This window comes from Tetrao urogallus, assembly GCF_951394365.1.
Source record: "Tetrao urogallus genome assembly, chromosome: 16".
Classification (NCBI taxonomy): domain Eukaryota; kingdom Metazoa; phylum Chordata; class Aves; order Galliformes; family Phasianidae; genus Tetrao; species Tetrao urogallus.
Window position 1 is genome coordinate 11,625,491 of NC_136829.1, and position 23,652 is coordinate 11,649,142.

General features: G+C 44.4%; 1 protein-coding gene across 1 annotated transcript; it reads right to left on the reverse strand.

Annotated features, from left to right (window-relative positions):
- Positions 1–10,318: 10,318 nt before the first annotated feature.
- NPEPL1 (aminopeptidase like 1) lies at positions 10,319–23,225 on the reverse strand (the record flags this gene model as incomplete). The annotated part of the gene is made up of 12 exons (XM_079543341.1): positions 10,319–10,477; positions 11,251–11,361; positions 11,933–12,109; positions 13,597–13,720; positions 14,067–14,167; positions 16,453–16,530; positions 17,064–17,206; positions 17,399–17,480; positions 18,120–18,209; positions 20,555–20,725; positions 21,842–22,027; positions 23,076–23,225. The coding sequence occupies 12 exons, from the start codon at positions 23,223–23,225 to the stop codon at positions 10,319–10,321; spliced, it is 1,572 nt and encodes a 523-aa protein (XP_079399467.1).
- Positions 23,226–23,652: the final 427 nt, after the last annotated feature.

Here is a 23,652-nt window from a genome sequence, read left to right on the forward strand (position 1 = left end):
CTCTCCTTAACGCCTGCATCTCGCCTCTCAGTAGGGCTGCAGACAGCAGGCATCCATTCACCATAGCTGCAGCTGTAGTCGTAATTCTGATTGCGCACTGCTTCCAGGGCCTGGTGCTGCCAGCGGCCAGAGGGAGGGCAGGGAATGCTCCCACAGCACAGCAGCAGAGTATGCTCTGCGTTGCACCTGGCACTCTGGGAACAGGGTCAGGTTCCCCAGATGCAGCCTTCTGGTAAGTCCATCACAGTACTAAGTAGCAGATTTCACTCTTTAACCCTCTGCTTGCAGCAGTATAGCTTATGCTATTAGTTAACGACATCAGTATAGCTTGTGCTATTAGTTAACGACGTCTGAAACTGCAGCGAGGGCTGTAGGATAATGAGAGCCCCGAGTTGCCTCAGGGGAGAGTTCTCGGTGTTTTTCAGTGCTCCCTGCCGTTTCATCACTGAGAAAACGGCGGAGCTGGCAGCTGCAGCCCTGTGCGCCGTGCACGGCGAGGCACGGCCCGTCCTCTAGGTGTCCCCAGCGCCACGCTCAGCCCGCAGCGCCGTGCCCGCGGCGGTGGGCAGCCTGCGGGCCTCCTCGGGTTGTTGCTGAGGCCTCGGTGTGAACGTCAGCCTCGTTACAAGGTTTTTATTTGTTTATTTGTTTGTTTTGTTTTGTTTTGTTTTTATTTTTATTTTGTTTTAAATTAAAGAACAAAAGCGCTTCGTTTGTTTCTGGCTGGCACTTCCCATCTCGCTTTCCCACCTCGGGTGCCTCAGTCAGACTGCGTGCTGCCCGCTGCCTGAATGCTGCTGCGCTTGGGCTGCGGGTGCAAGAGGAGGATGCTCATCACACACAACCTTCCGTGCTCTAGAGCAACAGTCAACAAATTGGAAAAATACCACGCTCCATCTCAAGATGTATTTTGCTGCTATCTTAGTCACCATTCTATTTTTCAACTTCCCTCTGGCTTTCACAGAGAAAGAATCCATTAACTGTGTGCTGGGCTGGAGCTGAAGCCTGCTGGGCAGGAGCTGTGTGTTTGCTGGGGCACTGCTGCTGAGCCCCGAGGGAAGGCAGCAGAGGAGGAGGAAGGCTTCCAGCCTCCAGCACAAAGCCTTTCCACAGCTGTGAGGCATTCCTGCTTCTCCTCCTTGTTATCGCTATTGGAGAAAATAATAATAAAAAAAAAGTGAATGGGATAATGAAGACAGTGAAATCTTTAGCTCTTTCCATGTCAAGAAGCAGTTTCATTTGTCGAACCAACACTTCAAGGGCTGAACTGCACCACGGCGTGAGCAGTGGGTGCAGAGGCTGCAAGAGGAGAGCGTCCAAGCCCTGTCATTCTCTGGATGTGGAAGCACGTACTGCCAACAGATCCTCGCTCTGAGCTGCAAGCCAGAATCTCAGTGTTCAGTGCCAAGGAGGTTATTATTGCCAAGCCTGCGCCTGTGGTAGGAGTTGGGCCACTTCTTGTGGAGTTAGTCAGGAAACTCCAAAATGAGATTGTTACAGCGTGCCATTTTCTCCAGTCAGATTTTGTCAGAGAGAAACAATACCCTCAAATTTGCTACAGGAGTTCATGTGTTTCTTAGCCAGTTTGTTCCAAATGTCACTGCAGCAATCAGTGGCACAGAACATGCCCACGATGCACAGAGACAACGCCTCGCCGAGACTTTATGCAACTTGTTCAGAGGTTGCACCTTCTTTCCAGTTTCCTGTTTTCCACTTCCACGTAGCCATAAAAATCAACCCATCCATTACTGCAGCCTTTGCTTGAGACCTTGAATCTGTTTCCAGAGATGGAAAACTCTGTGTCACGACACTGGGAGGGCTCAAGATAACTCCTGTGCTCCTTCTTCCCTTCACCCCAGCAGGGCTGGCAGAGCACCCCCTCTGTCACAAACCTTATGTGCAAAAAACACAGGCTGCCATGTGCTGCAGTGACAGCGGGGCAGGACGACCCATTCATTTCTGCTACCTTATTAAAAATGCTATATAGGAAAGGGCAAATATTTGTGTTTTGAGTTAAAACATATTCCTATGGCTTTAGTCATCCCTTTGTTTACTTAACACAACAGGATTTGTTTTCTGTTATGTTTAAAGATGTGCTTTTGGAGCCACACAAATAAATTTGGCAGCAGAATTCCCAGCCCCACCCTATATCCTCCGTTGGGCCAACCTCTACAAAATCATTAGTGAAAGATGACAAAGAAAGCTTACAGTCTAAGTAGTAAATGGCTTTAGTGAATAATTCATATGACAGGAAGAGGATGTGCTGTGTGAGGCAACAGCACTCCTATTGCTGTATCACCTTCACGGTGTTCAGCCTTGCTAATTAATCCTGCTCTGAGCATTACTGGGAATACCAGCTCAGGTAAAGCCCTGCTGGTGTGTTGTGCACTGCCTGCATTCACGTCGAACTCAAAGATCAGACTTCTGAACACGAAGGAAAAAAAAAGAAAGAACAAAATCTTATTTCAAATGTGAAGAACTCTTTTGTTAATTTGTATCTAGAAAGCAAGCAAAGATACTTCGGAGAGAAGGACCTGACCGCTGCATGTAGGAATATGTATTCAGCAATAAAGTGCCTGGATTAAAGTGAAACATAAGAGATCAATAGTTCCCATTTCAGAGAAAATGAGGGTGGTTGGACAGAAAACAAATCGCAGCATTTGGGTTGATGATTAGAAATGTATACATTTCTAATGGCAAGGGGATGGGGAGGGTGGGCTAACATTGTTCCTAGAGGGATCGGCCAAAGCTCAGCGAAGAGGAAGCGGGGTTTAAATTGCAGCATGTCTTTAAGAAGTAACTAAATGTGATCAGAGACAAGGATTTCACAAAATGAAATTTAGTGATATGATTTTTAGGAGCTCCATCTGCCTAAGACAATCCCAGAGTGCAGAAGGACGAGGCATGGTGTGATGGAAGATCCAGGCAGATTTGCAGGGACAAGGAGCTCCTCAACTCCGACATATATTTATTTGTCAGAAATTTGGAAGCTGTTTTTTCCTCAGAAATGTTTTTTTTGTAGGTAATAACTTCAGAGAAAGAGAGAGAGGGTGGGAGAGAACGATGCTTGGAAAGGCAAAATTGCCATAAAAATGTCATGGTTTGGCACAGGGACACTTATTTTACCTCACCTTCACCAGTGCATGGATTTCTTTATTCATGAAGGATTTCTTCTCACAGTTTTACTCATAAAATGAACACACTTTCAGTGTTCATCTATCACACACGACTTCATTTATCCTAACAGAACGATAACCACTCGTGTGTGTGGAAGGAATGCAGCAGGTGAAGCTCTCCTGGAACGGACAATTTTTCCATTGCTCAGTTGTCACACATTTCACAAACTTAGCTGGAATTCTAATCACTGTTCTTAATTACCTGATATGAATTTGATTTCCTGTATTTGTTATCTTCAGAAATTTGTTTTGAAGAATACACTGCATAACAGACCCTTGGTTATTCTTTACGCTTAGGGAATACAGTCATCTAGTAAACGTTGCAAGTAACAGTACAATTTCCCATATGAAACAATTGGGAAACAGGAATATGTGACCTAATTGGTGAACGCTGCTTTTTTTTGGCACAACTAACCAACACTGAAAGCAGCATTATTAGCTTGGCAATGCCTGCTCCACTCAAGTGTTTCTCCTGGCTTTCTCACTGTATAGAAAATTGAAGAACTGACTGCAGTTTACTTGAGCCATTACCTTATGCCTCATAAAACTGTATCTTCAACATGAAGTCATTGAAGAAATCAGCAGACTCTCCCATTTCTCCTGACAGTTTGCTCTAACATCTAATTTGCTTTGAATTATAAAGGAACCCAGCGCTGTCAAACTTTTCCAGCAGACAGCAATCCAAATATTAAGAGTGCAATAGAAATCCATTAGGGTACAGTGCCTTATACCGTTTGGAAATAACCAGAATATACCTTGCAGCTGCTGTCTGTGCTCAGCATGGGATGTTCAGCCGTGAGACACCTCCCATGCCATCTGATGGGATGTGGCCTCTCATAGTTGTCCAGTATGGGCTGAAGGGCTCTGTGATCAGACCTGGGCACAGGGGGGTGGGGGGCATCTGTGCAATAAGGCTTTAGTTCACAGTGCAATTGGACTGGTGCAAACAGTGAGCAGAAGCGTGCAAACCAGGCACAGACATTGCGCTGTGTAGATGCACCACTGCGAAAGCCTTACAAGAAACAGAGCTGGTCGGAGCTCTTTCCTGAAGAAGTCTCACAGAATCATTAAGGTTGGAAAAGACCACTGAGATCATCTAGTCCAACCATCAGCTCACCAACCCACCTGCCTCCTTGCAGAAGAGAAGACAAAGTACCAGCGTTGCCCTGGAAGATGGGGATGAGGAGTGTTGGATGGAGATGTGCAGACGATGACCTGCAGGGATGGCACAGACTGCCCATGTCCTGGTTTGTCAGCCTGGTGCTGCGTCACTGCCTCTTGGCAGAGCACACAGAAGCAGCACTTGGGCTTCTCATGCCGGAACAATGACGTTCTTTTCCAGTGCACAGCCAGGCCTGGGTGAATGAAGCTTTCTGGATGTACACAGATGGATCAAACACTTTGTGTTATCTGCGGCAGAATCTCACAGATGTTTCCTTGCAGACATCTTAAGCAGAATACCAAATGTTTCACCACCACATACAAAGCTGGTCCAAAGCCAAACGTTTACAATGTTTTGTGTTTGCCTATACTATTGCTTATGCCCGTCAAAGCTGCTTCCTGTTTTGGATATTAGATCTCAGGATGGAGAGCTTCCAAATACTGGGCAGGCCAAAGTCAGCTGTGTTCAGTAAAAATACAGAGAATAATATCAGAAGAAGTATAAATATTCAGATGAATAATTGCTTCTTTATTATTTCCTGGCTTGCAAGCTTACATGTGCTCATAGAAGGGGGGCAGTTTTAAAAGATATACACTAACACACTGCTGGCTACAGATGTGAAGATCTCTGTTACTCTCATGGATCTTGCATTTTACGTGTAAAGCAATATTAAAAAAAATAAGCATTTAAGACCCATCCCTTCTCATACACACACAGTGGGCTCTGGGTTAGGCTTGTGAGCTTGTCCACTGCTAAGCCTGCTGAAGACAAATAGGATGCTCCTTTGCTGCCCCTGGCACTCACTCAGATGGGGACACGAAGGGGCTCACATAATGGAACTGCTCATGGAGTGACATTCAGAGAGAAGCACGCTGGTGGGACACAGCTGTGTGTAAGGAGCGTGCTGGATGGATGGGGAAGAAAGCCACATGTGTGAATGGGAATACCCATAATATACCAGTGAGTGGTATTTTAGGCACAAAACCTGTAATTAGTGTCTCCTTGGCTTTACTTTTCCTCTTTGGGAAAAAGTACTTCCAGGTTTGTGATCCAGGTTTATTCATTGCAGCTAGCTTGATGGGAGATTAAAAGTGTTGTAAAATAAAATAGAGAAAATAAAAGTGTTTGAGTAGCTGTAAAAAAAATGAAAACCCAATGTTTCAGGCTAAAAACTGAACATTTCTCACTTAAGTAATTTCCAAATCAAATCTGAGTTTTCTTACTATTTAAACACTTGCACCAGAATTTCCAGTGGCCACACGTGGCTCACAGGCACAGTTCCTTTGGATGCTGAGGGATAACTATGTCTCTCAATCCCATACATATCCCTGAACTCAATCTCTTTTTAACTTGTTTTGGTGGATCAGATGGGAGGAAAAATGGCATGGTCCTGCTCTTACGTACCACGTATCAAAATCCCAACTCTCTGCTGCTTGCACTCCTGCATAGGTGCTCTTGGAGCCTGGCACGGGAGCAAAGGAAGGCAGGGAGCTGTCAGTGAGCAGGTAAGAGAAACCTCAAAACAAACCCACCTGTTACCATACTTATATGTGCTGGAAACAAAAACAAAACGAAAAAAAAAAGCTTATAAAAAATATAACTGCTCTGAATAGTTTCCAGAGGCGCGTGCCTGCCCTGGGATCACAGCCTCTGCCACCGTTATCAGCAGCACCACATGCAGGAACTGATGCTTGTGTTCACACTCTGCATTGTGTTTATGGCCTTTAAAAAAAAAAAAAAAAAAGAACATTTGACAGAGTTATTTGGCAGCAGTTTAGTGCCTTGTTTGATGTAAGCATAAACACACCCTTGTAATTTAGGAGGGATTACAAAGCAGGTGCAAATGAGATAGTTTAATTTGTATCCTTTCAGTACCTCAAAATCAGCCCTAGGGTCCTGGGGTGGGATCATCAGTGTCCCAGCCAGCACAGGCTGTGGTGTGGGACCTGCTGATGAGCTGATACAGCCTCACACCTGCAGTTCTTCAGAGGTTCCATTATGCCATCCTCCAGACTGATTTATTTAACTGTCCGGGTTAGAAACATGTCAGAGCAGCCCCACACCCTGTTTCTTAGAAAACAAAATTGATTCATTTGCTGATTTGTTTTTTTACTGTGCTTTTGGGTATTTCACAGCAATGAGGAGGGGCCAGGGGTGTTCTATCAGTGCCAGTGCTGTGCTCTGAGCTGTGCGCTGCTTACTGCTGTGCTCATGGCCAAGTCAGGAGGTGCTGTGCTACTTTGTGGTCATCCAGAACCACAGCTTCTGCTCCAGCCCTCACTTGGGTTCTGTTCATTTTCACATTTTTTTCTTCTGGGTTATGTTATCTGTCCCAAGGCCAACGCAATCCCACTGGATGACAGCTATTATTTATACCCAGGTTCACTTTTCTTACTACTGCTAAAGGTTTTCTGAGTATTGAGGTGAGCAACTCTGCAAACAAGATGCTTTTAAAGTACAATGAATCCAGACCACTACCTGTCTGGGTTAGTAAGGCTGCAAGACTTAAAAAGCTTTTCTTCACGAACTGTAGACAATTCCTTGACTTAAAGCATGAACTGAATTGAGTAAAAGGAAAATACATTTATCCACCATAAGTTTTGCTGTCTTTCAGGGCAGTGCTTTTTTCCTCCAGAGTTTCAAACCAGGAAGATCTCCTGTTGGAACCACCCCCTCTGCATGAAGACCTGCAGGATCCCTGGGAATACTCACACTCCAAGAGTTGGAGCCTTGCAGCTAATCAGGGCTTTTTCTTTTTTCTCACTTTCTAGGTAATAGCAGCTGTCAAATGTTTTCACAGTTTGGATTATTTCCCTGGACCATTACATTGTATTGTGCCATCAGTGCAGAAGAACCATTAGTTCTGCCAGACATTGCAGAATCCGAGAGGAAGGCAGGCTGTGCCTCGGCCCCATCCAGCTGCTCATCTCCTTCCTCCCAGGCCGCTCCTAAAGGTAAATGCTCCTATATAAGGAGAGAATAGGAGTCGTTGTGTTGTTTTGTTTTATAACTCTGATGCCTTTTTGCAGCTGAGCCAAGTGCCACTGGATATTGTCTTTGTTTTGCTATAAATCCAAGATTGACCTTTTTGTTTTTTCCTCAGAAACCGAACTTTGGTTTGAAGGTGAATTTATGAACTGGTTTTAGCCCCTGGAGCCCTCTGAGTCTCCCAGCGCATCACACGGTTCTTCCATGAGGCCTCCTGTGTGATGTTTGTGCTCTGATTGGTCAACTTCATTATCATTAACTTCGCTCATCCCAGATGCCCAGATCCACAGAGTTAATTTTATTCCACAGGCTGGAGACAAAAATTATTTGATTCTTGAGAGCCACAACATACTCGCAACAGCCTCGCTGAGGCCTGGCTTGTGAAGACAGGGATGAAGAGAACTTTGGGTGGCCTGGGGCAACCAAGGAGGCAGGCAGTCTATATTCAGCAGCTTGAATGCGATGTTCATTTTATTCCCTTTAGCTGCCTCTTCTGCTGTTCTATAAAGGATGTGATCTACAGCCATTCTTTCTTTCTTTGCTACCTTTTCATCCAGCCTTAATGCCATTGAAATGTGACAGCTCAGATGAGTATCACAGCATCTAATTATTATGGCAGGAAAAGGTAAGACAGCAGAGAAGACCATGAAAATGAGGTGTCAGTACTTCCCAAGAAAAGCAAACCTTGTGCATTGAGGTTTTCCCAAACTATTTTCCTTTTCTAGGCAAATAGTAGAGGAGTCCTGCACAGGACAAAAGCAGATCTCCTCAATGTGGAGATAAAATGTGGGAAATAGAAATGAATTAGAGAGCCCTGGATGGGTCCTTAAGAAAGGAGCCATCCTAATTCCATCACGATCATGGCTCACGCAGGGCACCTCCACGATGGGAGAGGTGATCTTTCAGGATTTGGTTGCCAGAGTAAGGAGGTCAGCTTCACTTCAAACTGCATTGGGTCTGTCAGACCATCAGAGCAAGCACCTGGGCCATGATCACACATAGCTGTGGTTGCACTGACCTTCTTTACCTCACTGCTACGTGTGGCTGTGGCAGCTCCGACAGCAGTGTGAAGACTGCCAGCAGCACAGCCCTGCCATGGTATAGATCAGGATGCTGCCATTTATGAAAAGCACACCAGAAATTATTTGCAGGAAATGAGAACTCAGTGAATGTGGTTGTCTGACCCCTCTGCACCAACCTTGCTGCCTCTCCTTCCTTTGGAAAGGACTTCTTCCATTCTAAATAACCCCTCCATAAGGATCTCAGACACACGGGCTGGTTGCTGGCAGCCTCCCCTATGCTCAGTTCTCTCTGGTGCTGAAACAGCTGCCTATTCCTCCAGCTCAGGCCTTTGAGATGTAAATAGTGTAATCCGACTTCAAGAGGCAAGGAAATATTAGCAGAATTTAATGTAAATATTGTATAAATCATCCCAAAATAGCACGGCCATGGGATGAGCCAAAGACACTAACAGAAAGTTAAACAGGCTGAGTAAATATAGACTAAATATATTCCCCTCCTGGAATTGCCACTGGAATGGATCCAGACAGGAAATAGGTTAAAATGCAGCCTTGTGGCAGTGATGTTAAAAAGCCATTGGCCCATTTGGTGACATTTATAGTGAATTTTATGTATTCCATACATTTTTTAGTACACGTTGAGTTAAATATTACCAAATCTATAAAAAGATATGGAAAAATGTCTGTTTTCGTATGGGCAGACACTGCCCGGAACTCTCTCTGTGGGTTTTGTGTCAGAGAAGTGTTTGAAAGAAAACATGAGAGAGAAAATAAGTCCCCACACTGCAGTTTGTAAGAACTGTTCAGTGCCTGAAGCTGCTGCACAGCTGGGCTCCTGGGGGACAGAGGGATTCCCAGGGGACAGAGTAGCTCCTAGGGGGCAGCAGGATTCCTAAGGCACAAACTGCAGCACTGCTGCCATACAAACTGGGATGCATCATTTCCATTGGGTGCCCAAACCATTGCTTCTGAGCTCCTTGCGATGAGCTTCTACAAAAACTAGTAGTATTCATTCCTGATCGCTGTTGAATCAAACAAATGAAGTGGAAATTCTTCAGAACTGCACTAATCAGTATGTGCTGTTATTGTGTGAAGGCCTGTTTTCAGATGTGTAACTGCCAGGAAAGGGAACCCAAACAGAGTAACCAAGTCGCACACAATGTCTGGAGCACTGTGTTCTCAGAAATGTAAATAACACTACAAAACACCACATGGGATATGTAAGCTGCTTTAATAATAATAATAAATTTATCAAGTGGCAGGAAGCCACTCTGCTTTGTAAACCGATTTTACTCAATCACAATCCCCCCGTTTTATTCTTTTCCTTATTTAACATGAATACATTCTGTAATTTGAACATGAAAGATTTAAGTAGAGATAGGTCCTGAACAGTTCATTGACTTCACTGGTCAGAAAAACACTAAACATGCGGAAACAGCACCTTATTAAAACTAAAGGCCTTTTCTCATGACATCTCCTTCGCTACTAAGCTAAATTGTCATTGAAGACGCCAAGCCTAGAGGTTGTTTTTCCTCGTCCTGTGTTTGGAGATGCAGTGGAGCTTGCAGAAACGTCTGATAAAACCTCACGTAAAATAATTCAGAGTAATTCAGAAGGCTTTGTAAGCAAAAACTGCGGTTGCTGCTTCAGAATAGGGAGAGCTTCTCATGCATTAATGCACTTAGTAACTGTTCTGTGAGGTGCTCAGAGGAGGACGTGCCCTCCTGGTACAGCCAGCTGAGTCTGAAGTCTGCACCACTGATATAATTCAGCAACTGTTTGCACCAATAATTTAAAAAAAAAAAAAAAAAAAAATCAGGCTGTTTTTATCAGAAATAAGTAATAAATCTTACCATGATAGTAAAAAAAATAAAATAAAATGGCCATTTCTATGTGTGACATTTTCATTGCTTGAGAATGAATCAGTGCAAAGTGAGGTAACACATGCACCCCGTCACAGAGGGCCGGGCGCATCAAACCAGGCGCCGCCTTTTGGAATCCCTCTCCATATCATCAGGGGGAAAGTCTCCATTGCAGCCTAGGGGGGACACCATGTTTAGCAAAGGGTCTTCAGATGCCCCTCCAAACAGGGACAGCAACAAAGCCACGCCGTAGCCAGTAGCTCGTTCACCCTGCAAAAAAAAGAACGATTCGCGTTGCAGATTGTGTTGTCTGGGCTAGTTTTAATTGACAAACCCACTCAGCTGGAGCAGTGACACGGCACGGCCACAGCAAACACTCAGTGCCCCTGCCAAGCCTCCTCAGCTTACTCTTCTTTATTCTTATTGCTACTGTAATCTTTCCCTGATTAAACCAACACATCCTTTGACTCACAGCAACAGAGCTCATGCTGAATGCAGGATGGCCTTACGCTACCATTCCTCAGGGCAGAGAGCTTTCTATCCAACATGAACACAGATTTTGGAGCAGGATTTGATTCAGTTGGGTTTATGAAAAAAAAGAAAAAAAAAAGAAAAAAAAAAGAGGGGGTGAGGAGTAAATTGCCTTGCTTTTCAAGGGAAAAAGAAGTACATACATTCCATTCAATAGAGGAGGAATCCCACAAGCAAATAAGTGTTTTCCCTACTGAAGGTCAGCAGGAAAATCAGCTCTAGTCAACCACCTTAAAACACTATGGGTGAAAACAAAGGCTAGGATTACTCCTTTAAAGAGAAAGCAGGCAAGTTGTCAAAATCTACAGTGATAAAGATGTAGCAGATTAAAATGATCTTTAGAATACTTTAAAATCTAAAAAAAGAATATGAACAGATGAAGCTACCAAAACAAAGCAGCTCCCAGCAGAGATGAAGAGCTTTCCAAAAGAATTAGATGGAGAAGAATCCACAGCACCTGCACTTCCCTTCCTTTGCAAGCAGGGCAAAACAACCCAAGCACACACACGTACCGCGTGAACAGGGGCGGCAATGTCGATGTGAACCCAGACCCCAGGCCAGTCAAAGCCAATGTGAGAAGCAATGAAGAGCCCAGCACAGGAGCTCGGAGTATTGTCTCGGTCCTGCAGGAGCAATAAGAATACGGTTGGTCTTGCAAGAAAAGAGAACAATAATATTCTTAACTACAGAAAAGTTGTGCAACTTTAACGCGATGGCTGATGAGTGGCTTTAAAACCCAGTCTTGCTAGTCAAGTGCACCATAAGCACAGAGTTGATCCTTGGTAGGAATCTGGCCCTGCTCTTTTATTCCCTGGTCCAAACTCCTTTCTGCAGCGTTCTTGGAACTTACTGCACATTGCAACTCTCAAATGCTGCAAAAGCGGCTGCAGAAAACTGTCCTCAATTTCCTGGCTTCTGCATTCCCAGTGACTGTATCTGGTGGTTATGTACATCTGAGAAACACCTGAATTTACTTCTTAGAAGGTCTCCATCCAGGAATTCAGAATCCATCTTAGAGTTATGTTTAAAAGGCAAACAGACACAGATAACTTTGCAGTTTGAGTTCCTTATATCTTCCATTTCTAGAAGATTACAGCCCACAGGAAGAACTGCCGTACAGCTACAGGCCAACACAGTGAGAATGCATACAGGAACACATTTTTATGTAATGAAATGCAAAGGAAAAAATCTTACTGCCACAGAGTTCTTCATATCAGCTACAGCAGAGGTAAATTCACTGAAGTGGAGCTCAGGGCAGTACACAAGAGGATGGACCAAGTCTCCACAGTTCCTGCCAGCCTTAACACAAGCCTTTTCCCACTCTTCATTATTGGTAAGGACAGCAGCATGGTACTTTCCTGTAGCAATTCCCTGGTGAGATACACGACAAAATCAGGAACGATCCATCTCAGTGCTACAGCACTGCACAGAACCATTCTGTACTACTTCCTTCCAGCTGCTTTCCTACTAACAGAACCAAGACAAAACATCTCAGAAGTACTTGAAAAGAAAGCAGAGTTAAAAATGCAGACAGAGGCACTGTAGCTACTGAAGAATCTTTTAAAATTTCTCAAAATCCATTCTCATATGTTTACCTGGACCACTCAAATCAATGTCCCATGTATTTATTCACAGTGATTGAGGAAGCAAACTTTGTCGTTTGTCAGTTTTTTGTCCTATTTATCAGCAATTGATTACATTACAAACATCTAACACACACACACACACACACACGCGCAGTACCCTGGCAATCTGTATCAACCACACAAATATTTGGAATGTAACATACTCATTCATCAGAATGGTTATATGGTTACATTTCCTTTCAGGTCCACAAACCCCAGAGGCCATCATCACATCAGCATTTTAGCAGGACAATGACAGGAAGCTTTCTGAAGATTAATGTTTGCTCCAATGCATGCAACACTCACGCTTCTAAAATTTGCCACCATTTATCCTCCTTATATGAAGACTAATTCATTCCCTAGAAAATTAAACTACAAAAGCTACTGCTTATGGACAAGAAAATTGCTGATCACTAATCACTGAAACAGTTCTGCTAACTGTAAGGCTACTGAATTGCAAGCACTGAGTATTGGATCACTTGCATCAGCTGCTAATGTCATTAAAATAATACCATTTTTTTCTTTACATGTGTAGAATCATAGAATGGGTTGGAAGCACCTTATAGATCATCTATTTCCAAACCCTTGCCATGGGCAAAGCTGCCATGCACTAAATCAGGCCACCCAGGGCCCACCCAACCTGGTCCTGCCCCTCAGCTCTGTGCTGATAACACCCCACCTGGAGCACCACGTCCAGATGTGGAGCCATCAGTATGAGAGAGACACGAAGCTGCTGGAGTGCATCCAGAGGAGGGCTACAAAAGTGACCCAAGAGCTGAACACCTCCCCTGTGAGGGCAGGCTGAGAAAGCTGGAGCAGTTAAGCTCTAGGAAGACCTGAGAGTGGCCTTTCAGTGTCTAACGGGGCTGTAAGGAGGGGAACAGGTTCTTTGGCAGAGCGTGTTGTGATAGGACAAGGGGAAATGGTTTCAAGCTAAAAGAGAAGGTTAGACTGCATATAAGGAAAAAGGTGGGTTATTTGGTGCCTTTTTTTTTTTTTTTTTTTTCTCCCAATTAAAGTGGTAAAGCACAGGAACAGGTTGCCCAGAGAGGGAGTGGATGCCCCACCCCTGGAGACATTCAAGGTGAGGCTGGTCGGGGCTCAGAGTGCCCTGATCTAGCTATAGATGACCCAGTTCATTGCAGGAGAGTTGGACTAGATGGCCTTTAAAGGTCCCTGCCAACTCAAATGATTCTATTCACCCCCTGTTCAGTAGCTGGTCTGAATCAGTACCTGAGCTCCAGTAAGAGTGGCCATATCAAGAATGATATCAGCTCCAAGATCTTTGCATGCATAAGCAACTCCATCAGCCAGTATCAGCCGACCTTCTGCATCAGTATTATTGATTTCCACAGTTCTAGGAAGAAGAGAAGGCATTTAATACAACCCTGTTTCAGCCTGCAAGACTCATCTACCCTGAGTTAGAAAAGCACGCTGAATCTGCTTTCAAACTTGACTCTGCAAGTCTGTACTGCTGCTTATTCCACAGCTGCATGGAAACTTTAAGCAAACTTCAGGTCGTGATAAGTACTTTGGCGTGCACTTACACACCAGGACTCTCTAAGCACACAGAAAACTCACTGCTACAGCTGTCTGAAATCCTATTAGCAATATTCAGGGAAGCTGATGGTGTTCACAATCTGTATAGAATCAAAGATTGTTTCCTCTCAATGTTTCTGGGAAAGAGGTAGGTACAATCTTACTTTCCAGAGTAAAGAACGTGAATGTCATCAGGTCTTGTTGCACGTGGTCCAACTGCATTCTCGGCCAAACAAAACACAGCATGAAGATTGTCTTTAAAACCCTGTAATAACAACAGGAATCGGTTTTAATTAACACCAAATTCATTTATTCAGACTGAAATCGATGTGAAATTATGATTTCTTTGGCAGAAATGCCACTAATTACATGAGAAATCTGATAAATGAATGGTGATTTTGTTTGTACAATTACTACACCGTGTGGGGAGATTCTACAAACAGAAACACAGATAAGCAGCAATTAATGAATAAAAGCATCGTTCCTTCTCAGCTGGAATAGCCTTATTTATTTGACATCACTTTCCTAGTGAAAACAGACTTAGCTTTAGGGTGAATGAAAGCTGTGTAGCTGAAGAAATCTAGACTTGTTGAATCTGATCACATTCTGAAGTCCAAAGGGCAAATGCATCACTTAAAACCTTTCCAAAATAACGGGCAGCCTCTAGAAGCCATAAAGGAACTCTGCAGCTGCTACTCCAGCCAATGGGAAAACAGAAGAGCTACACTTCCAACTGTGATGCTTTCCTCCTTCAAAATGGTCTATGCTACAAAAAACTCCATTAAGAATCTCTTGGAGAAGGAAGATTTGATGAAATTCACCAAGTGGAAGACGTGGTTAATTTACAGTCAAAAAGAGGAAAGCTGCTCCCACTATAAGCTTTCATTGAAATTCATCCCTTCTGTAACTGCAGGACTCCCTGTGTTAACATGCAGAAGATGAGAGGAATCACAAAATTTAAGTATTTTTCTCTTTTTTGTGTTGGAAAGCTCACAATGGATGAAAGACACATTTGAAGGAAAAAAAAAATACATCAACTGCTTCAGTTTGCTGTCCACCAACTGTTAAAATCCCATTGTGAAATTGTCCAACAGCACGCAGGCAGCTGATGCTTTCTGAAAGTGGAAAATAACCTCTGCCTCTCTTCCCACTGAGCTTTCTATTCAACATTTGTTTAAACATTGAAAATAAAGCCTTGATACAGTAACAAGGACAAATGACTTCTGTGCCTATCTGAATGCATTTTTGCAGGGATGTTAATTCAACAAGTCTTGCACGGAGTTGCAATATTAAGCAGTGATGTCATGCAGTAATATTAAGCAGTGATGTCATTCTTTTGCTTTTATATACGATGGCACAGATTTCTCACGAGGTCTGACCATTGCTTCAGGCTCAGTCCAAACGTATTACTACCAGTTACTTTGTAGTTACAGTAATTGCATATGAAGTAACTGATATCTTACATTCACACCTACTATGACTGTGAGTGCAGTCTGTCAGTGCAGATAACTGCCCGCACACAGTTCTAACATGAGGAGTGACTGAATCACTGAAACAACACACCACACGTATCCCAGACTCCCCCAAAGCAAAGTTCTAGCTTTCATCCCTTGCAAACGAGTGATCCAACTTTCTGCAGGACTCTGCTATGGGAAGGCAGTGGCTCCCTACAATGCTGCTCAGAAATGTGGTTTCAATTTTAAGTCTCTGCAGATAACTGCGAAGTTTACAATTCCTTTCACATCAAACATGCTGCTAACGCCAAGGCACAGAGTTAAACTGTTGAGAAATGGGAATTTGGCAATGATCATCTCCTGGACAAAGCTTCCATCAGATCTACGTGTCCATCTGCAGCAGCACGAGGCCTTTGAACTTTGGATACTACTTGGAGGCAGGAACTGCTCTGTCAGCGAGACTCAGTGACTGAACTTGTGAGGAGGGCAGAACTGAATTGGCAGCAGCCACTCTGTTTCCCCAGTTCATACTGTTAAAGCACAATTCCTAAGAATAATAATTCTTAAGAATTCTCCAAATTTCAACACTTGGCTTCTTCTCAGCTCTGTGACTGCTTTCTGACCTCAGGAACAAGCCAACAAGCAGCTCCTGATGAGACTTGAATTGTCATTTCCCCAGCAGGTTAATATTAGAACTGGAGAATGATTTGGAACATAGATGGACTTCATACTGCAGAGCTGTACATCCCCTTCATTGCTAAGGGGACAACAGCTGCCTCAAATCCCAAAGCTTCAACAAGATCAGCACTGAATTCAAGGAACCACAATCAACTCAGTCCTCAAAACAGACGTGAAGCTCAACAAAGACTCTTAGAATAAGGGCAGCCCTCAAGCAATTTCTCACCGTTCCCAAGATCCTAGCAAAGACTTGAAATACTTTTGTGAAACAGCAGAAAGAGCAGAGCAGCCCAAGAACTGTAATGGCAAAGGCAGGTCAGAACCCGAGGATCAGGCTGGCCCTCAAATCTGCGAGTACATCCAAAAGTCAGCCTGGCACTGGTAGGCTACATGAGATCAATTAACACATTTTACTTACTTGCTTTACAGTGGCTTTGAAGGCACCCAAAATAGCAGCTGCTCCACCACAGTCTCGCTTCATTCCTGGCATAGTAGTCTATTTAAACAGAAACAGACACTTTTAAAGCAAAAAAAAAACCAAAACCCAAAAAAAAAGTTTTGCTGCACTGCCTGATAAAGCCAACATTGCTGCTGCCTCTCTACCTCTGGTCCTGACAGTGCTTAGCCATTACAAACACACAGCACACAGACATATCTGCTTTTTGCCTTAAAACAATGCCTTGCCTTAAAACAATGAAAGCACCAGAATTCTGCTGCTCATTTGTTTAAAAAGAAAAACCAGAAAAGCTGATTATAAGATAGGCACTGGGGTCAACTCAGATGGGCTTTGGATCTGTCTCCAGAATCAAAAAGGAAACATCTTTGTTCCTAAATTTCTACTAGCAGTGAGCAATACTTAAAGGCAAACAAAATGTTCCTTAAATTCTAGATGGCAGTTTGTGTCTGCATGGATGATGGCAGATCAAGCATTTACTCAGACAAACATGCTTTGGTTTCCATCAACATTAATCAAATTATTTCCATTAGGAAATTACATACTAAGCAAAAACAAGAGAAGCACTGATGTACCTTTCCCTTAATGCTGAGTCCTCCAGTGTCATACACAATACCTTTCCCCACCCATGCAATGGTCTGTGTAGCACCATCCGGAGTGTGACTGAGAACTGCTAGGGCTGGAGGATGCAGAGCAGCCTTGCCAACTCCATAGATACCTGGGACACAAGAGAATTAAGTCACTTGTGGGCAAGAAAGACTGTGGAAAGTAATCTATTTTTTGTGAAGCATATTGGAATATTATGAGCAATAAAACTCTTTCAAAAATGCATGAATTAAACTTCAAAATGGAGATGACATGATATTACAATTAACCACTACCAAAAAGATGGATTTTAAGCAAGACATACCTCCAAAGCCTCTCTCTTTCAGCTCCTCGTCTCGAATAATGGTAGGAGTAATCCCAAGATCCTTGCCAACTTTTTTTATTTCCTTCATCATTAAAAGAAAAAGGACATCAGTAAGTGATCAGAAGGACACAGCAGAGATGCACTCCTCTATGGGTTTTACGTGGTTTTTCCAAGTGTACACATACAAACATTCACTATTTTGGGAATGGCACTGGTTTCCTATCACCTAACTTCACTGAGACATCCTTGATTATTTACTACTGCAAGAAATGCAAATCTGACCCTTCAGCTCTACCAGGTCAGAGGTAAATGCCAGTTGTTCTGTTGGACTATGATGAAATAAGGCAGGAGTATTTTCACTCTCAACAACTTTTCAGATCTTTCCAATAAATTCATTCACCAGTGTGTCAGCTTCTGTTCAATTTCTTTCTGAAGAAACTTATCAGGACAGGGTTTAAGAAATCACTACCAAAGGAGCCAGCACTGTGACCAAATCAAGAATTTGCCTCTTCTCACCTTACCCTGCACCTCCTTCCCACTTTGTTAAGTTCTACCAAGTATTAATGACTAAAGAAATAGCTTAAACATCCCTGGACATGTTCCTTCACATGTCCCCTACCAATGACTAAAAGGTTTTGATAAGAGATGGAAGCACTTGTTCTTGATTACTGTAATCAGGACTTCCAGTAAGTAACTCTTACTCATCATGTCTATTACTCACCTCAAGGAAGTTATCTGTATTCATCTCATTGCACGGGGTGTCCACAATTCGAGCAGCCAGCCTGATTCCTTCTGCAGCACTTGCCAGACACTATGAAAAGAAGTGAGAACACATGAGAGCTGGCCTTGGTTCAGCTTGCTCTCCACATAACTTCTTATCTAGTCCTACACAGATTACACTGGATATTAGGTTCCTCTAGAGTCTATGCCTGACTGCAACTGATTACAAGTAGCTGTACAATACTAATTAACGTTAACCAAACTAATTGCTACTTTTCCTAAGTGTTATGCAGAAGACATTTTCTCCTCTATGCAAACTTCTAGGCATTCCTTCCCACAGTGAACTGATACTGCAAAATTCGTAACCCTCTCCACTGCCACAGCAAGATCAAGAATGCAGCACAAGGCAGAGAGCAGCAAAGATCAGATGAAACAAATTCAGAAAGTCACAATGAACTTGCAGGATACTTGGGCTGGAAAATCTGCCCAATAGATAACATAGACAGAGTACAACATGGGATGATACACTTAATGTATAGCAGCCAGAATGGTTAAGTATCATAAAGCATTCTATATGGCAATATGGTGAATTCATAGGAAATCTGAAACGTGACATATCTGTGCAAAGCATGCACACACTGCCCTGACTACATAACTGACTGCCCTTTACCCAGACTGAGTGAAAACATATCTAAGCAGGAGTGGATTGAATCAAAACGGCCCACAGCGAGCACCCTGAGGCTGAGCATCCTCCTGTTCAAAAGGACAATGGAGGCACCAGAGGCTTTTAACTCCTGTGTTCAAGGCCAGGTTGGACGGGGTCCTGGGCAATCTGATCTAAATGTGTATGTTTGGTGGCCCTGCTAGGCAGGGGGGTTGGAACTACATGATCCTTGAGGTCCCTTCCAACCCGGGTGATTCTGTGATTCTGAGAATCAGGAACTTGAAGAAAAAAAGACCAGATGGAAGGAAACTCTAAGTTTTGCAGTAGCCACACTACACTGAAGATGACACAACAGAAGCGAGAGTCAAGAGCGATTTCAAAGGAATCCGACCTGCTGGCTAGCTTGTGCTGAGGAATCTGAAGTTTGGCTTGGCCAGGCTGGACTAAGGACTCTGCTCTATACCCCAGCACTCTTATAAACTGCGGCTTGTTCTGAAGCGGTGCCTCATTCCCTACTATTAGTTTTGATTGCTTTACTTCCTCTAAAGAAGAAGAACCTCCTCAGGAGCCAGGCTAGGTTTGGGGTGATTCATCACTCGGATTCATCACCATAAAAAGAGGCACTTTAACTCCAATTCCAGGTCTGAGGAAATCACTACTGCTTACTCAGAAACACGCTGTGCCTGGGTTCAGCATCCCAGGGACTCAAGAGAACCTGAATAACAGCAATCTTCAGTAACTGTCCTATGAAACTGTGACAATCCCTTCCAGTCCTTACCACATAATACCACCGACAATGCAGTAGGCGCAGAATATGGCAACGTGCCTAGGAGAGGTTTAAAACGGGAGAGGAAAAAATGCTATCACATGCATCTTCCATCTACATTAGCTGTCTCAGATGCTGGCTGAATTTAAGGATTGAAAGCTTAGCATGGAAGAAGCCGGCAGTAGTTTTGGCACTGACTTCAAGGGAAGAATGGGAGGAAGAAATCATTTTGGATTTTAGTTATGAATAGCCCAGGAGATTTGGAAGCAGCACATCTGAACAAACTACTTTTGGACAACAGGTACTTTATTTATTTATTTAACCTATTTCTTGAAGACAAATGGCCTAGAACCTATAGGTTACCTGATATGGAGTTTGCTCTCTTTAACAGTCAGGTGTCTGGGAAACAATCTTTGATTATCTACTATGGAAAGATGACTTAAACAAATATTGAAGTGCTATGTACAGCTTATTTCCAGGCTGAACCACTTCTTAGGGGTTTTGCTACAAAACTCAGCCAAAGAAGTACATCATGCATAAATATCAGAAGCCATACACAATCCCAGAATAAAAAGCATTTAATTATCTCAGTGTGATGGACACCTGCATACAGATTTTGCCTAAATAAAAGAGGGATATCCACATACTGAAGGTAAAGTAGTATTAAATGTTAAAAACTTAATTTTTGCTTCTAAGAAAAACATGAGAAAAGAGAATCTTGTGCTACTTGTTTGGTATTTTTCCACCCCTGAAATCTAAGTTCTGCAATAACATCTTCAGCCCTTGCTACATTAATATATTCAATACTTCTACTCACATGTGCTTTGAACTGAACAGGTAACTTTGATCTAAGATCATGTCTTACTTCAGATACAACACCTATTCCATATATAGCCCAAGGCACACTTTCTTCTGCATGCAGCTAATCAAAGGAAAATCAAAACTTCAGAGAATAACAAAAAAAACCCTGATAATGGGGAGAAAAACCCACAACACAAAAGCTTACTTTAAGCGTTGTCACTTCTATAGGTCCATTGTTTTGTCCAACCAAGAAAAATTCTACTGTTACAGTTTTCTTCTCTGTGCGTCTCGATGCGCTGGAGCGATGTGTGAACAACGGGAAGGCCCTGGCCAGTGCACAAGCAGAAGCAAAAACTTCAGACCGCTCACAGACCATCTGAAAATCAGCCAGAAGAAAAACAAGTCAGGTAACAGCAGCGCCATTGGGAGACTGCATTTAAAAGGATTCACTACCCTTAGTATTGTAGTATAGCATAATATAGTATTGGCAAAAAGCAGAACTGATGTACCAACAGAGACATGCTCATACATCACACCCTGCATGGATGGGCAGCACTGCAAACAGCAGCACACTGAAATAACTGGTTCAGTTCATTTCCTACATGGAAAAGAATTACAATACTGGACATGACTGTGCAGGAATTAGCAGTTCTTCTAATGGATCTGGACTGTCTTAATTATACTTGTCTAATTAACACAGGTCAGCCTATAAAAAAAAAAACAAGGGAACTATCAATGTGTGTTTGAAACAAAGTGAGTGATTGTATGAAAATGCAGTTAATATTAACCCAAAGCTTTCTAACACGCAGAATGTTTTTCTGAAGTTTATTACAGAGATTACCAGTGGAAAGCAGCTTTAGTTAAGTATCTCTGAATTTAGCCATAAGGGAAAAATAAAGGCAGAGTTATAATTCCTGAAAATAAATGGAGTTTAAAATTAGATTTGTTACTGATACTGACTACATGAGCTTTCTGCATTAAGCTGGAACTCTGGATCTGGAAGAATTAGAAAAAAGTAACAAATTCATTGGACCAGAACAGTGCAAGAACTTTTCCTGCACACGACTTGTGCTGGAGCATTAGTACGCATTGAGACTTTTAAACCTCAGCCCCTTAAATGGGTTATGTGATGCAGACACTCTGCACTCGATCCAGAGCTCATGTTAACCTTCTGAAGCACAACACACACCACGCGCTAATGTCTTAAATCCTAGTTTGGAAAGATCTACTACTGCTTCCTTTTGCATGAACATTACTGGTTGTAGACATTCCACACATTTTCAGCTTTAATTCCTTTCAACTGTGTGAGCATGCAGAAGCTAGTACACTTAGGTCCCATTTATGTCCCAGCACAAAACCATTTATAAATGCTGCTATAATTACAGAGATAAAACTCGCCCACCTCCAGTCTCCTCAGATACAGCTAAAATCCTGACAAGCCGACAAAGTTTACCAGACACGTCACCAGCAGCACCTGCAAGCTGCCACTTACCACAATGCATCTGTTGACACCTCCTGGGAGGCAGTTCCTAACCAGGCGGGTGATGAACTGAGCTGCAGACGGGCTGTTGTGCCGGCTGACCCGGGATGGCAGCGCGGCCACGGTGGCGTAGTTCAGGTAGAGCGGGCAGCTGTCAGTGGGGTTTGGGTTCAGGGTGCCTAATGCAGACTGCCAGAGCTGAGGAGAAAAGAAGAAATTGAAACCAAGAACTGTAACAGAATTTTCTTTCTGACTACAGTCTCATTCTGACTCCATTTAGGCAATCTCGAATGGTAAGATTTCAGGTGTTGGAAACAAAGATTTTAGGCAAGCCCTTTTAAATGCAACAACCTCTAGAGCGAAGAGATGGGAAATATGGTGGACCTTTATTAATTAGAAAGCAAATATGTGCTTTCCATTACACGGATCTCTTTTAAGCCACACGAACTACAATTTAAAAACACAGCAGTAAGAGCAAAGGCTGCTCCAGAGGCTTTTAAGTTGAGGCCATCTCACCAGCGATAAATGGAGGGACTGATTTACTAATCCCAAGTCATTCTTTCAGACAGAAACTTAATTAAAAACAACAACAACAAAAGAAGGCTAAAAATTGTCATAAGACGCCCAGGAGCCCAACAAATGAAACCTCCAAGCCTCGAGCATCCTAAGAGATGTGACACAAAATATTTCTCGTTTCACAGCAATCCATCAACACCCTCTACATACAAACAGGTCCCCAATTTCCAGAGCAAGAGCTGAAGGCTGGGAGGGGGAAAGAGACGACGCATCTCTCAGCCCTTGCAGGCAGCGAGACTCAGCCTCCAGCTCGCCACAGAACCTGCGTTTCACCATTACGTTAATCGCAGCCACCGTGCTGTCACCGCGGAGCAGCACTTTCCGCCGTCAGAGCGGCTGAAGGGGCAGCGGAGCGCCGGGTTTGAGGCGCAGCGCTCCGCCTGCGACTGCCGGCCCACAGCAGGCTCCGGCGGCCCCGCTGCTCCAGCGGACACCGCGTGTTTCGGTTCGGATTTTTCAGAAGCTCGAGACGTAACGCTGCGGCCCTTCCCGCTGCCCAGGGCGGGTTTCCCGTGCAGCCCCTTCCCTCCCCCGGCCGCTCCCGGCCCCGGGCGGCCCGAACCCTCCGGGCCCGACTCTGGGCGCACCCCGAGGCCGCGCGGCGCCGGGCCGGGCGATCCGCGGCCCCGGGAGGAACCGCGGCCCGGGGGTTCCGGCGTTCCGGCCTCACCTCCTCGCTGACCCGCGGCTGCAGCTTGCCCCGCAGCTGGGCCCAGGGCAGGCGGTGCAGGTTGTGGAGCTGGCCCAGGACGAGCAGCGGGCGGCTCTGCGGGTCCGCCTCGCCGGCGTTCGCCTGGAACTCCAGCTGCACGTTCGCCATCTTCCTGCCCGCGGCCCGGCCCGCCCGCACGGCTCCGCCCCGCCGCCCAGCGCCGGCTGCGAGGGGCGGGGCGGCACGGCGGCCCCCCGGCGGTCGCACCGGGCACGGCAGGCGGGCGGCGCTGCGGGGCCCGGATGTGCGCGGCGCCTCACGGCGTAGGGCAGCGCCGAGCAGCGGGGGGCGGGAACGGGGGGGAACGTGGCGGGAACGGGCGCGCTGTGAGGAGCGCTGCTGGGCGCCGCCGTTCCGCTGCCTCTCACCGTGCCACGCAGCTCCCAGACCACCGGGATGCACAGGAAACCTCTGTTTCCCTTTAATCGTTCCGCTCAGGGATGGAAATGGTGTAAAACTATAGAGGGATCCCAATGGAAAAGCTAAACGTCAGACGGAACGTGCTTCTACAGTCATGGCGAGAGCAGAGGAAACG